This window comes from Vulpes vulpes, chromosome 1, assembly GCF_048418805.1.
Source record: "Vulpes vulpes isolate BD-2025 chromosome 1, VulVul3, whole genome shotgun sequence".
NCBI lineage: Eukaryota > Metazoa > Chordata > Mammalia > Carnivora > Canidae > Vulpes > Vulpes vulpes.
Genome location: NC_132780.1, coordinates 73,560,733 through 73,576,128, shown reverse-complemented (window position 1 = coordinate 73,576,128; position 15,396 = coordinate 73,560,733). Strand labels below are relative to the sequence as shown.

Below are 15,396 nucleotides of genomic sequence, written 5' to 3'. Positions count from 1 at the left end.
CATCCTCATCAGTGGTTGGCATTTTCGAATAGTCCTAAGTCGAGGTTAAAAACACTTTTAAACAGTTGGTCATTTTAAAAAGAAGACGGTGGGTAAGGTGGCCCGCACATCACACTAATTTGTCACTTCACTCCCATCACAGAGAAAAACGTAGCTGGTGGCAGGGACATATGCTCACAGTCCGAGCTCCAGTGGCAGAAAGTTCTTTCTAGCCCCAATCTGTGGACAGACATGACACTCGTCCTGCACTGAAGCCAGAGTTCCGGTCTGCAGCAGGAAGGTTGGCTGAAGGCATGGGCGTGGACACATGGCTGGCACAGGCCCTGTGGAGCATGGACACTCACTGTCTGCAGCTCTGGCTCTGACCCTCTTCCATAGCCCTGTCTGTATTTATGTTCAACACAGCACTTGCTGATGTTACATAAATAAGACTGTCTGGTTTCTGTGCTTTGAATAAAGGTTTGTTACCTCTGTCCTCCTGTGCTTACCAAATAGTGAAAATTATGGCCTTGTTCTATGCATTTGAATAACTACTGGTAGGTATTCGGTCCCTCTTGTTCTGCTTGCTGGAGGGACTCCCATTTTGGGTTGGTCAGCACCCAGGATCCCACGGAGCACTGCCCTCCCCACCCCCGGGCTGTATAGAGAGAGTCAGAGGAGGGGCCCTCCGGCCCCAATACGCAAGGACACACCCACTGCCACCTCTTGCCTTGCACATCTTTTATTTCTCAAATGTTCATCTGAACACAGCTCTTACCCAAAAAGGAAGAGGACACAGCCGAGCATGAAGTGAGCCGAGTGAGTGAGAGCTGACATTTCAGCAGGTTCGCAGGGATGAGGGAGACAACTGGCTAGGTCAGAATGGGTTCTTCTTGTGGAGACAAGACCAGGTTGGAAGAGTCCCTTCATAGCTGGAGTCTGAATTATCCACACAGCATGTGTATATTTTGCAAATAAGCTCAGATAGGAAACTGAAATGTGCACAATTACATGCACACAGAACACTCAAAGACAAGTCATTTTTACAGATGTGATTACAGCAGTTAATCCCCCTCATTACCACTTCAGGTCACATCAGATCAAGTGCCATGGTTACATGGTTTTTAATATGTAATTCTTTTATTCTGTAAAAGGTAACAAAATATACAGAATGAAACTTTCCCTTTTTTAAACTAATGTTACAAACCCATATTGTCACATATATAAATACTATTCTCTACAGCTGATCATTAATTAGGTGTGAGTCCAACAATGTAGCCCTCTGTTAAGCAAATGAACAAAAAACCCAAAAAGCCAACAAGTTTGTCCAAGGCTGGAGTGTCCTCCGTGTACAAAGGAACACAAGAAAAATCACCGCGTGTGCATGTGTGTGAGGTGTGAGTGCTTTAGAGTCTGTTTTCAAAATTTTCACCTCTCAAAAAACAAATATACAAAGGAATTCTTCCTAGAAATCAAAAAAATCAATTTGAGCTAATTCCAAACAAAGAAGTATGGCACGGAGTCTAAACCACGGTGTGGTTTAAACACACTGCATATCTCGCATCACACATGTCAGCATGGGGTTTGTTAACTCAGACTTGACAGCATCTTCCCTACTTCGGTCCGTCCTGCTGCAAGCACAGAACAGGAAGTGATTGACAAGTGATAATAAAATCAGGCCTGTTTGGCACTATGATACAATTGGGAAAAAGAAACCATGGAAGCGCCCATTGATCCCAGCGCCAGAACATTCCCACTGAAACAACTACTGTCTTGTTAAAGGACCTGGAACATGACAGGGGAGGAGGGGGGGTTCCCTAGATTTACAAAACTACCCACACCGGCTCCAGAGCCTGACAGCGAGCCCCTGCACCCTGGCCTTACAGGGCCTCGAACTCGTCGATCCGCTGCTTGGTGTTGCCCTGACGGATCTGCCGCAGCGTCTTGTACTTGTCCCGACCTTGCCTCATATTCTCATTGTGGATGATGTCATTGTGGGTCCTCTTGTTCTCATCTCTGGCCTGGGACAGCTCACTGGTCAGGGTCTGCAAGCGGAGGTGGCACAGTTCAGGGGGACCCAGGAGCAGCGGGAGCTGGGGTAAATGGTTTCCCCCCACCCCACCCTGTCTACACCCCCACTGCCCCCTCACCATCAGCTGCCGCTGCACCCGCTCATTCTTCTCAGCCTCGGTGATCCGCTTCTCCTCGTTGCGGTCATCCAGGATGCCCTCGCTGGACAGCTCAGCGCTGTAGCCCGTGTACTCCGTGCCCTCCTCCTGTAGGTTGTCCTGCACGTGGTAGCTCACTGGCTCATAGACCGGGGGCGGTGGGGGTGGAGGGGCAGTCATCACCAGGTGCAGCTCCTCCTTGGTTTTTACCAGGTCATCCTGGGCTTCCTTGGCCTTGGAAAGCAACCAGTACAGAGGTGACAACTTGTCACACAGAGCAGAGCGCATAAACCGTTTTTGGAAGAATCCCCTTTTCTGTAAATGAAGGCTTCTGCACCTTCTCTCACCACTCCTCTCACCTCCCCTGGTGGGCTGGGTGCTAGGGTCCAAACAGCCCAGAGCGGAGGCCAGTGGTGGGGACGGAAGACGGGGGAGAGCATGGTTGGGGACAAGCATCCCCGTGCAGGGCCTGCCCAGCCTCTTCCAAGTCTGGGGCTCTGGATCCTGGGAGTGGTTCTCAATCTTGCCCATGGCACCAAGAGAAAAACTCATGCCAGGCTTGAATTTTTTTTTTTTTTAAGAACCAGAATTTCTTTCTTTCTGTCTCAAATTCTAATATATATTCATTGTATTAATTTTGAAACAAACCAAAATCTTCCAGCCACTAGAAAATGCCACCATCACATTGCAGAGTGCAGTTTTATCCTCTTCCCTTGTGTGGCCACTATTTATGATGCTCCTCACTGCCTGTGGGCACTGTGCTCAAGCACCCTCCTACCTGCTGTTACCCCTAAATCTTCCAGTAACCTCTCCTAGGTACACATCCCCAATCATGCCCACCTCATTACCACTCCATCCCTGGAGGTGAGTAGTTTGAACCTCTTCTGCAACCAGCTTTTTCTCACTCCATACTTTATAATGAACACTTTCTCTGAAAACCTAAGGATCCAACTTGCATGGGGGTGGGGTGGGGGGATGGAGCTTAAGAGGAGATGTGAGGGAGGAACCAGGTGTCCCCAGAAGGAGCCACTACAGATGGGGAAGCACAGGTAAGGACAGTGGGGTGGGGCAGGCGGCTGCCACAGCTTGGTAGATGTCTACACTGAATATATCCAAAGCTCCCCAGGGGACCATTTTTCCCGGCAGGCATGGGGGGCTCAGCTGGAGAGGCAGGCTCTCTGGACACTGCAGTGGAATGTGGTTCTTCCTATTACAGCTGCAATTTATTAAACCTCTCTGCGGGGTGGTCCTCGGAGCAACCTTACAGGCTGGCTATTACTCCCTATCTGCAGTAAGGAAACGGAGGCGTGGAGAGGTCAGGCCACGTGCCCCATCACACACTGTGTAAGGGCAGAGCTGCGACCCTTGCCCTGTTTTGGGACCTCCAAGTCCAAATCTTTCCATGGTGACATGGCGTATGCACCAGTGGTCAGGAGAGGCAGGAGGTCTAGTTTCAGGCCCTGTGGCTTGTTGCTAGGGGCACCCACATGACCAGATTTAGAGCTAGTCCTGATGGGGGCTGCCTGATGGGGCTGAACAGTTTGAGATGGCCAGAGCAGAGGGGTGGAACAAGAGGCTCCTTGTTCCGTGCTAATCCAACAGCGGCCTCCCCAGCGCACAGAGCAAGCCCATTCCTATGGGGATTCTGGCCTAAGAAGCCCGACTGGGACTGGTAAAGCATCGCCAAACATCCCAACAGCCTGGCCCTGGCCGCCTTCTGGCTGCGTGCCCCCACAAGGACTCTGGCCTTCAGACTCACCCGGTGCTGCCACTCCTCAACCTCGTCCTCCTTGCGCCGCCGCGCCTCCTCCAAGAGGGCGATCTTGGCTGTGTACTCTGCTAGTTCTGCGGCCTAGTGAAGGACACGAAGCTCAAATTATTTCTGGGGCCTTTTGGGAGAGCCCTTTTGCAAATGGACAGCCACACAGTTTGGTGACTGGCCTCGTTCCCCCCCTCCTCCCCAGCCGGCAGTGCCCCCTGCTGCCCACCGTGTCCTCAAGGCCATGCCTCACCCAGACCACCACGTCCAGCTCCCCAGACGCCTGCAACAGGGCCACGGAGGCCCAAACAGCGGCACAGCCCCTCCCACCAGGCTTTACTCTCTCAAGCAGATCGTTTTACAGCCCCAGACACAATCATAAGGCAGGTGTCACTTCTGCATCCCGAGAGGCAGCCTCTCCATAATTCAGCATCATGAAACTCAGGGAGCTCCTACCAGCTGCTCCTGGCTCTTTATCTGATCTGCTGCCTGCCTCTCCAGCTCCTCCTTGGCCCGCAGGGCGGCCACGCGGTCAGCCTCCAGACGCTCTGCCTCCTCCTGGGCACGCTTCCTCTCCTCCTCCAGCTGCAGGGCTCTCTGAATCTGGTCTGACAGTTCTGGAGAGAACACAAGGGGAAAAAGAAACCATGGAAGAACCCATTGATCCCAGTGCCAGAACATTCCCAATGAAACAACTACGGTCTTGTTAAAGGACCTGGAACACGATGGGGAGGAGGGGGGGTCCCCTAGATTTACACAACTACCCACACTGGCTCCAGAGCCTGACAGCAACGCCCCAGCCTTACAGGGCCTTGAACTCGTCGATCCCTTGCTTGGTGTTGGCGGACACGCAGAAACTGCACCACTCGCCAAGTTTTTGGTTTGTAAGATGGGGCAATGTACCATGGTTTGGGCACTCACTAGCCACGTGACCTGGGGCAAATTACTTTACCTGCTAGCCCTTAACATTGTCATCAGGAAAATGGGGAGGACTCAGTATTAGCCTCAAAGGAGTAAGGGAAAATAAAAAAAAAGATAATGTGCATAAAAGCACAGCATCAAAAGTACAGGATTATCTTTAAGACAAAGACCCATAATCGTGTTCTCTCAGCCACGAGTCTCTGCTGTGGGTCTTGTTTTAACCTGCAAAGTTCCTGGCTGTGGGCAAGCTGACGGTCCATCTGCCCCTTGCTGTGGAATGCACCCCTGCGAACACAACCACTGGGCACAAACCCACCTTTCTCTGCTTTCTTGGTTTTCTCCTCATAGTCCTGCAGCCTGAGCATCAGCTCCTCCTTCTCCCGCATCATCTGCTCCTTCTCTCTCTCGACGGTTTCTCGCCTCTTTTTCTCAGTTTCCAGCTGCTGCCTGTTACAGGGTGAGGGACAACACAGCAATGTCTAGGTGCTGGCAGGCAATTGCCATGTCAACACACATCACCAGTGCCCAGTCCAGGCCCCAGGCCCATCCTCTGGATGGTACCGACTTAGGAGGTGGCAGCGTCAACACTGAGCACATCCCTCCTGGGCTGATCCTTGGGACCCACGTGGTAACTTCCAAAGGCCATCACCCCCCCCCCCCCGAAGCTCCGTTGTGTTTGCTAGGTGATGTCACCCTGGCTCCTCCCCTGGGGAACGGTGCGGGCCCTATGAGGCTGCCCGTTCTGGAAGAACACCACCCCGTCCTGCTGGCCTCCACCCTGCTCACCGCTCCAGCTGCTTCTGGTGCTTCTCCTCTCGGGCCTGGGCCTTCATCTGCTGTACCTCAATGGTGTCGGGCTTCCTGCGGCGCATGTACAGCTCGTGATTCCCCATGCAGAGCTGCAGGATCCGCTTGTTAATTCGAAGGCGGGGGGCATAGAACACGAAGTCCTACAGAATAGAACAGGATGGACTATAAGGAGGAGGAACTCCTTCCTTTGGCTTTCTTCTTCCAAACCAACTTCACAAACCTCTAGACAACCTTCTCCAAAAGAACAAACGAAACAGTATGGGGTCAGAAAGAGACCTCGAGAAGTCATGCACTCCAGGTGACCAGTCAGAAAGTTCCTGCTGCCATGGGATTTGGATTCCCTGGGACAGAGCAACTGCATATCTTTGTGGGTGTGCATGCACACGGGCACAGGAACCTCTGGCTGGACTGCAAAGCCTCTCCAGGTCAAGAGGTCTTGCAGCCTTGAGAAACCCCCAGTACTGAGGCCCAGAGATTGCCTGGTCTTCAAGCTGATGCCCTCCGGCCCCACCCAGCCCTAGAACCACTGCCCCCTGGTCTTGCCTGGGGTGCAGCAACTTCTATTTGAGCTTCTGGTCTCCTCTACCTCAAACTTTGCCTCCCACACGGCTACTAGTGCATCTACTGAGTCACTACTGGACGCCTGACACCAGCCTGTTTAGCTCCAGGACCAGGTACAAACACCATGGCCAGGCACGTGTGCATCCAGAGCTTCTGGCCCGGCAGCCCCAGCCTACCCCTTGTTCACCTAAATTGCACTTTATGCCCGCAAACCTATTTGCTTAAAGCAGCCCTGCTACTTGGGATGTCATGTCCAACCTCACAGACCCAAGGACCCCGGCACTTCAGAAGGCAGCATTAAGGCATCGTCTCCTGTCTTCATGACCTCTCCTTCTCCCGTGGGTAACTGGCACACCTCCTATGCCCCCTGCACTCGATGGGGGTGCCAGCACTTTCCTTGACTTGTTTTGGTCTCTATCTTCCACTGAATGGGCAGCAATCTTGACAGCAAGGCTGCGTTTGTTAGTCTGTATCCCTGGGACCCAACTAATACCCTATATTTACTGTGTGCTAGAGATTACACAGCACTGCCATGTCTGAGCCTGTGACCTTGAGTGAGTCACTTCCTGAGTCTGAACACCGTAAGCTGCACAGTGGGGAGAACAGTAATCTAACAGGACTGTTGAGAGGATTAACTCAGATACTGTCTGTCAGGACAGGAGTTGCCTGGAACACAGAGACTCACTCACGGATTGTTGGCTGTTTTATGAAACTGCTAGTTTAAGAGCTTTCTGGAACAGAAGAGACAAAGGCACCCAAAAACATTATGACTAGGAGTGCAGAAGTCTGTAGTGTGGGGGCAAGGACGACACACAACCTTGCCTCCTAGCTCTTGCTACTGCTGCCATTAATGTAGGGAATGGGTGGGGAGAGAGGGCTTAGAAACTTTTGTTATTTTAAAACACCAGTCTGGGGGCAGCCCAGCCCGGGTGGTTTAGCCCGGGGCCTGATCCTGGAGACCCGGGATCAAGTCCCACATAGGGCTCCCTGCATGGGGCCTGCTTCTCCCTCCCCTCTCTCTCTCTCTCTCTCTCTGTCGGGCTCCCAGTATGGGGCCCTTCTCCCTCTCCCTCTCTTGAATAAATAAATAAAATCTTAAAAAAAAAAACCCATACCAGTCTGCTTCCTCTTCTTTTTCCCCTTTCCCTTCCCAACTTGAGACTTCTAGCATTTAGATTCTGACCTCTGTTACAGGGGGAGGATGGCTCAAACAAAGAAACAGTGTGATGTGTTCTACAGTGACTTCTGAAACCAGAAGGACATGCCAGTGAGCTAATCGACACGCCCCAGAAAGCCCTATGTAGCTTCTCAGTATTTTCATCAGTTCCAGAAATGCTGGAAAGACAGCACTGTCGAACCCAAAGCCCACGGAATTCCTGGGTGGAGCTTTCGCACACTTATTAAGTCATCGGGTTTCCCAGGGAGTGTCTGCGGAGCTGGGAGAAACACCATCTCTATTACACAAGAGAAAAAACAATTGTTATGGCCACACAGGCATGCTACCCAAGTAGGTATTGACTGTGGTTCCTAAGCATTGCAAAGGAACTCTGTTGAGCACCAACTTCTCCTTAGAACAAGGTCAGTTTAAGAAACATCAAAGGGCAGAAACTGCAAGTGACACCACTGCAGCCAGTGGTCCCAAGACAAGCCCTGTCCCAAGCTGGGGACAGAAGAGGAAGAGGTAGGAGCAGAGGAAATTTCCTGTGCTGCCTTTGAATGAGGCTTTCTGACTGCAACTTAAAAAGAAAAACTGAAACCAATATTTATTCAATGTTTTCCAAATGCAAGGACCTAGCCCATGCTTCCTAATGCAAAACCACAACAGCAATGAGATCTGGGGCAGGCTTTCTAAACTCTGGCAGAGAACAGACTTCCTAAAAACTGAAACTCTAAAGCTCAAGGAAATGAACCCAAGTCCCTAATACAAGAGAAAAGGAGATCTAAAAGCAGCCATGAAGTTGTCAAACAAGGCGCCTCAAGAGACTCTAGGACGGCCCCCACCAGGCCCCACCTCAGGGCTCCCCACAGCTGAGGGCAAAGCTGCTCCCAGGCAAATAGTTTTCATAAGCCGTTCAACAGGTAGCTAGTTGCCCAAGGGCCTTTTCTCTCTTCCATGAGGCCATAGGAACAAAAGGCTCTTTTCTGAAGGAGCTGGTTTTAACCCCACACAGGACTGTGCGGCAGCCTTTGAGCAGCCTTTGAGCATTCCCGGTGTTACAGGTCCCATCCCCACAGTATCCAAGCTGGCAGGAGGAGAAGCTGGCTTTTACATGGGAAATGCCTGGTCATCGAGAACATGACAGGACAATGGTTCATTTGTGAGCTTGCCATGGAAACTACCCAGGGTCAGGGGTGCCCTCCCCAAGCCTGCCTCACTAGTGAGCCAACCTGGACCTCTGGAGTTTCCTTGTGTATCTTCTGAGGAAAGTTTAAACTTGGAAATGTGATTTTCTGTTGCCCCAAGAGCAAAGCCTGAAGCTGGGCAATGCTGTAGAGGAAGGAAGGAGCAGAGCAAGGCTGGCGAGGCGCACAGGGGAGCAGGAACTCCCTCCCTCCAACCAGCTCCTCCTGCGAAACCCCCACAGCCATCACAGGAGTCTGACAACCTCTGCCTCCTTGGTTAGGCCTTCTCGTTCCAACCATCTGAACTGGCCACAGTGGCCCCACCTCTCATCTCTTCATCCTGACCTGTTACTAACTACAGGTGTACCGAGTGTTCACACATATCTTCCACTATCATGTGGACTCTGAGAGCGGGAACCTCACAGAGGTTCCTCTTCTTTTTCCCCTTTCCCTTCCCAACTTGAGACTTCTAGTTCACACTGTGTACATAGTCCTAGGAAAGAGCCTGACTCACAGTATGTAACAAATGCTTCTCTCTTCTGATTTTCTCTTTAATCTGTGGTTCCATGTAAAACTAGTATATAATAAATGTATGCTCAACTAATTCACCCAGAAGCACTACAATTGCTTTTGCTTAGAATTTTAAGATTAAGAAATATTCTGCAGCTTTTCAAAAGCTAAATTTATGCCAGCACACACAACCTAATCCTTCAATAGTCCAGTCCAATCCAGTCTTGCTGATTATGACAGTCACAGGTCTAAAGCCAGTTCTGAAAACTCAGCACCACCCTATGAGGAGATGACAGCCTAGCCAAGGCCTTCAGAATCTTGCTCTCCTGACTGCCCTCATCTCACAGCCCACGTTAACATGGGCACACTGTGACCCCCGGGCTGTGGGGCTGACTGTTAATGTGGTCTGTTTCCATGGAGCTTGAGAGTCTGTACTAAATGCTGCTTTTAAATAACTGGGCAACTACCCACGGAGTAGGAGTCAAGAATTTACAAACAGCAGGAAACGATTTCAATAAAGGAGAAAATAATCTTGAGATGAGTGCTAAGACCTCTGATTTTCACTTATCCTGAACTAACCGATCTGTGGGGAGGAGCCGCTGGATAATAATGCCACTTGCTCTTCCACGTGGGTTACCCACCGCCCTGTGGGGGCCTCAGTCCCAGAAGGCTCAGGCCCGGGCTGGACCACAGCCTATGCTGGCCTAAGCCCTACACCGTAACCAAGACACAAAGTTCCTTCCAATCTATAATTCTGGTGAAAACCAGAGCAGGCTCTAAGGAAAAAGAATTTTTTTTAAAAAATCAGATTTCTGATTAGAAAACAAAATCCTCACCCATTTCATCACACTACAGTATGTTTGTACATATGTCTCAAATTTTCTGAGCAAACAGTTGAAAATTTAAATGTTAGCTGAATCAGCAATAGAACAGAAATGAATTTCTGTAACACATCAGTCTTTGCAGTTCCTAGTTCACAGTCAATATTCTTCAAATTCCAGAAATTGAAGTCCCTTTCCTAGCGAAGTCCTCCTCCCTAGAGGACTGCCCCACCAGCCTCATCTTTATGAGAAGTCACTTTCCTCATTAGTACCAACGAGAAAGCATCAGCGGAAAGAGTGCCAGAGGGCCCAGAAGGGGGTCAGAAAAAAGCAGAGATGCCCATTAACATAGGAAAAGGTGAGGCAGCGAGGGACCATGGGGACCGGTGATGCCTGGACACAGGTCTGACTTTTCCTAACTCAGGTAAGCTGCAGAGACCATTCTGAAAATCAATGCTGGCCCGAGGCTTGTAGCAATCCTGTCTGTGCCACAGCTGGTGTTCAGGGAGGTACAGGGTGGGTTCCCACACCCCGGGAACACCCTCTGAGGTAGGATGGTTTTCCACAGGAACAGGAACATTTCACAAGCCCCAAAATGCAACATTTTGTGAGATGCTCATCATTTGGCAAAGGTCAGTGACTCAGAACTGCCCTTCTCTTCCCAAGGAAGGGAGACCACTTGAAAGCCAAGGGACACAGCTAGCTGTTGAGGACACATGGGTTCCCGTGTATCTCTACTTCAAGGCTCAATCACACAGCCCAAGGGGTCCTTGACCTTCAACATAACCTGCTAGCAGGTTCCCCACCCCAACTCCTCCCATGGAAGTGCTTATCTTAGAGAGAAATTTGTTATCCTGAAGACATGTTTGGCTGTAAGAATGAAAAACTGCAATTCTTTCCTGGAATCCACAGAAACTTACGGGTGCCTTCTTGTCGATGGGCTTAATGACAAACTTTTTGTCATTGAAAGAGATGTTCCTGATTTCACTCCATGGAAAGCCAATCTTTGGGGTCAACCTGAGGGTTTAAAAAAAAAAAAAAGAAGGGGGAGAGTTAGACGTATGCTTGCATCACAAATCTATTCTTAATTTTTTTTTTAACCTCAAGTTGAGACAATATAAAGCTAACCCAGGAAGCATAGTACATGATATATACTGTGACATATGATATAACTGTGCTGAGTGTGGTCAGGTCTAAGCTCTAGGAAACCTCAACAAGCTCCGGGTTAAATCAGTCTTCTCGACTGTGGGCATCTCCCTGGGCCTGGTCCACCCCAGCCAGTAATCTCAAAGTCTCCAATGCCTGACACAGCACACTCCTGCACCCTGTGACAGCTCACATGCCATCTCCCATAGGCTCAGCGGGTTCTTATCCCTAGAACCTGAACCTTACTTCTAGTCATTGGTCTCTCTGCCTTGTAGGCAATCTATTCTCCTTTTCCCAACTGCTAACACCAGGTTCCATAGGCTGGAACACAGGGGCCTCAACTTAGCATCTAAGACCTTCTAGTCCAGCCTCAGCATCCAGACGGACACCTAGGCTCCCCCAAGCCCACCTTGCCTGAGGTGCTCATTCCCTCCCCACCACGAGCCTGCAGCCTCAGCATCCTGACGGACACCTAGGCTCCCCCAAGCCCACTTTGCCTGAGGTGCTCCTCCCTCCCCACCACGAGCCTGCAGCCTTCGGAACAGCTCAACCTCCTCTAACACCCTTGCCCCTCGACCTGAGGGCTCTTGTGACTATGTGAACTGGTCTTTGAAGACCAGGCAGGTAAGCTTTTTGATGGCAAAGACCATGTCTTAGATTTTCTATGCTACGGTCAGAAGAGCTGCTCACTGATGGGGATAGAAACTCCCCTGGTGTGGTTCCAGTCCAGCACTGCCATGCTCATTTTCTGTTGGGATGTCTGCCCACTGCTGGAAGAAGGGTAATGAAGTCCCCTCCTCTTATCTCTCCTGGTCTATTTCCCTTTCACATCTGTTAGATCTGCTTACTATACTTAGGTGCTCTGATATTGGGTGGCATATATTTTACAACTGTTCGGTGTCCTTGATGAGCTACTAACATATTTAATTAAAAAGTGGTGGGCAACATAGGTCTTGCTATGACAACCTAAGCCAGGTCAAGTTGGTGGGGTGGCTTTGGAAGGCTAAGAAAGGACACCCAAGACCCACAGATGGCTCTTCTGGGACATAGTGGTTAGGCACACCTGGAGGAATAATGTCAGGGCACTGGTCAGGCTGTGGTTTTAAATCTCAATCCTTTTTGGCACACACCTTTTATAGCTCTGTCCTACAGGATCACCAATGACTGCCGAGACAAATCTGGCCAACATGCTTCATAGCCAAACATGCAAGGAGCTTGCTTTGCTACTTATCAATGAGGTCATTATGTTTGCAGGCCTCTGAGCACTGGAAAGAACTCAGGATACCACCTAGTCCCATTATTGACTTTAACTTGCATCCTTATGTTGGATGGCTATCAGAGTGACAGCAGGTAGGCATCTATCTGCTGCTTCAGGGCACCTGTCTCCCTAACACAGGAGCACTTTGCTGCTCATTTCTCAGCTGTGTGGTCACCACTGCAGCCAGATTCCCAACTCTCAAAACGCCCAGGAGACAAATATCTAGTCTTGGGCTCCTTGCTTTATATGGTGTTCTCAAAATACTGCTGATCCTAGAAAACCTGGACCTTCAGGCTAGACAGGCATCTTTCTTTCAAGGGTTGGGCATCCTGTCGCCATAGCCTCCAGCTCTCTGCTTCATGGAGTGCCTGTAAAGTTTGTCTTTTTAAGACTCTGGAAACTCATAGCAATTTATAGCCATTCAGAAGCATGAATGCAGGATCAGAGATGAGGCCACTCATTTTTTTTTTTTTTTTTTAAGTCCAGAACTCTTTGGAGAAATTGCAGATTCCAGAGCTGGAGCAAGGAAAGTGCAAGATGATCCTCAAACATCTTCAGGTACCAGAAAGTAAAGAAGCACTCAAAAACTAATGGGGTCATAGGAAAAGGGCACAGGAGCCAACCTGAAAGGGATCCAACAAGGTAAATCTCAACAATTTGAACAACAGAATAATAATAGTAATAGATTATAACCCATAGAATAAAATATCCATGAGTCCATATTAATATAAATAACTGAATAAATGAAGAGAAACTGGCTGTGTTTAGTAGACAGGTATGTGTGAAATAAAGTTTAAAAAAAAAGGTTCTTTTTTTTTTTTTTTTTTTTAAAAAAAAAAACAGGTTCTTAAAAACCATAGTAGCAACTGTTTCATGCAAAACTCCTGAATGGATACTAGAATAGATGAAGTAGAAGAAATAGAAATATTTCCACAGCTTCAGAGCGTCTCCTTGAAATAGATTTATTGACTACATGGGAAGGATAGTAACTCCAGAGCAGTCTGGCATAGATCGTGCCTTGACCAGTAACCAAAGTCACCACCAGCAGTAGTAGATATTCTGACAGAACATGCTGCCTCACGAGAGGCCCCAGGAGCCTATGGCAGACTGCTATGGGATTCATGCCCCGAGCACAAAACTCCTATCTAACCATGAGAAAACATGACACAGATCCAACCAAGTTCAAGGACCTCCTAGAGAGTTAATGGCCGGTATGTCCTTCTAAAGGGTCAAGGTACATGACAGACTGGGGAGGAGGTGTCTAAGTCCAGGTATGAGTCTGGGCGGGATCCTGGGGCAGGAAAAGATCATCAGCGACAAATAGTTAAAATGGAAACTGGGTCTGGATATTTTTTTAGGATTATTTATTCATGAGGGACACACATAGAGAGGCAGAGACATAGATAGAGGGAGGAGCAGGCCCACTTTGGAGAGCCCGACTCAGAACTGGATCCCAGGACTCCAGGATCACCACCTGAGCCAAAGACAGACGCTCAACCACTGAACCACCAAGGTGCCCCAGGTCTGTATATTGTTAAGAGGGTTGTATTAATGTTACCTTCCCAACTGATACATGGACTGTGGTTCTCTAAGATGCTACCTACCACATGGGGAAGCTGGGCAAAGGACATCTAGGCATTCTAGAACATTTTTAAAGTCTGAAATGGTTTCAAAATGAAAGGATAAATGGCTAAAAAAATTTAAATTCAAAGTATGATGCTGGGGTTGATGATAATGTTCTTCAATCTCGACAGGATTTTAGATTTTACAGGCACGTGTCTGTCGCTTAAGAATTGTCCATTTCACTGTACTTAAATTTTACATCAAAAGATATATTGAGCTCTAGTAAATAATATGCATTTTGGGGACAGTACACAGATGCCTGTGATATACTTTGAAACAGGCCTGAAAAAGAGAGGGCCAGAGGGTAGTGGCATGCAGCTGGGCAAAGACAAAAAAAAAGTAGTGAAATGCCAAGAATAGAATCTTTGTAGGCATGTGGGCAGTGATGATAAAAATCCTCTCCATTTCGTAGTCTGAAATTTTTCATTTAAAAAGTTTAGAAAAGGTCTGGGGTGGTGGGATGGGCTGAAGCACACTGCAGGCTAGCCTCCATTTTTATAATGAAAGCAAAGTGACGACTCAGTCTTGGCTGGGGGCAATCCAAGGCCTGCCCCCCACCCCTCTGCAGGGCAGGCACGTCAAGGGACTCTGCCTGCGCACCCCCAGTGGGTGCCTGCTGCCGGCCATGCATAACCAGCACCACACCTCTCCCCACCCTTGCACACATCCAAGCACATGGAAGCCAAACTCTCCTCTGCCAGTCTGGAGGGAACTTTTAAATTGCTACTTTCAGTGAAATAACTGTAGTCCCTGTAACAGTCTCTGTAAGAGACTAGGCTTTTTTGAAAATTCTGTTCCATGTTCAAGTTAGGGTACCAAAGACCAGAAAGGAGAGAAGGAGCTGACAACCGTGATCTTGGTATAGTTGATAAAAGAAAATTCACACAAATTAAAAGAACTACCTTTTCCTCTCCTCTCTTAGATAGGTAACCAACCCACTGCCACTATGGCAGAGATGTCACATGCGTACGAGAAGAGGGTGAAATTAACATTCTGCCTAGGAGCATAACTTGAGAAAGTGGAAACTATTTTAAATGATTAGATTATATTAAAGTATAGATTAATAACTATATATCATATAGTTCACTATGTTGTACTATATATATTACAGTACGCACATGCTATACACATACTATGCTAATATATACACTGTACTATAATAACCACTGTTAACAACTGCCTTATTACATACGTAGTAAGGCTAATAAGACAACTATAAATCAAAAGTAGGTGATTTACAACTCTGCATGAGAAATTTAAAGGAAAGAGACACTGGTCCTTGTTTCGGCTCCAGCTTGTCTGCAGTCTCTCCAGCATTCTTTCCCTTACAGGGCCCACTGATGTACCTGCTCTGGGAGGACCAGGAAGACTGTGGAAGGGGTGGGCCCAAGGACGGCAGGAGTGTTCTCGCAGGACAGCAGAACTTGGCAGCAGGGGCGCATGCTTCTGTTTTGTCTTTGTAGGTTTGGGTTTTGGACTGATGATGCCACCTAACAC

General features: G+C 48.8%; 2 protein-coding genes across 5 annotated transcripts in view; one reads left to right on the top strand and one right to left on the bottom strand.

Annotated features, from left to right (window-relative positions):
- Nucleotides 1–475, top strand: part of SYTL3 (synaptotagmin like 3) — an 84,650-nt gene extending 84,175 nt beyond the window's left edge. For all 3 annotated transcript variants that reach the window (XM_072766899.1, XM_072766908.1, XM_026018742.2), the window contains exon 17: nucleotides 143–475. In XM_072766899.1, coding sequence (XP_072623000.1) covers nucleotides 143–252 — 110 coding nt within the window. In that variant the 3' untranslated portion in view covers nucleotides 253–475. The remainder of the gene's footprint in view (nucleotides 1–142) is intronic.
- Nucleotides 476–705: 230 nt separating this feature from the next.
- The window catches only part of EZR (ezrin), a 51,168-nt gene continuing 36,477 nt past the window's right edge, over nucleotides 706–15,396 (bottom strand). For both annotated transcript variants that reach the window (XM_072766917.1, XM_026018702.2), the window contains 7 exons: nucleotides 10,793–10,889; nucleotides 5,614–5,777; nucleotides 5,144–5,274; nucleotides 4,363–4,523; nucleotides 3,907–3,999; nucleotides 2,130–2,381; nucleotides 706–2,024 (listed from right to left, as the gene is read on the bottom strand). In XM_072766917.1, coding sequence (XP_072623018.1) covers nucleotides 1,860–2,024; nucleotides 2,130–2,381; nucleotides 3,907–3,999; nucleotides 4,363–4,523; nucleotides 5,144–5,274; nucleotides 5,614–5,777; nucleotides 10,793–10,889 — 1,063 coding nt within the window. In that variant the 3' untranslated portion in view covers nucleotides 706–1,859. The remainder of the gene's footprint in view (nucleotides 2,025–2,129; nucleotides 2,382–3,906; nucleotides 4,000–4,362; nucleotides 4,524–5,143; nucleotides 5,275–5,613; nucleotides 5,778–10,792; nucleotides 10,890–15,396) is intronic.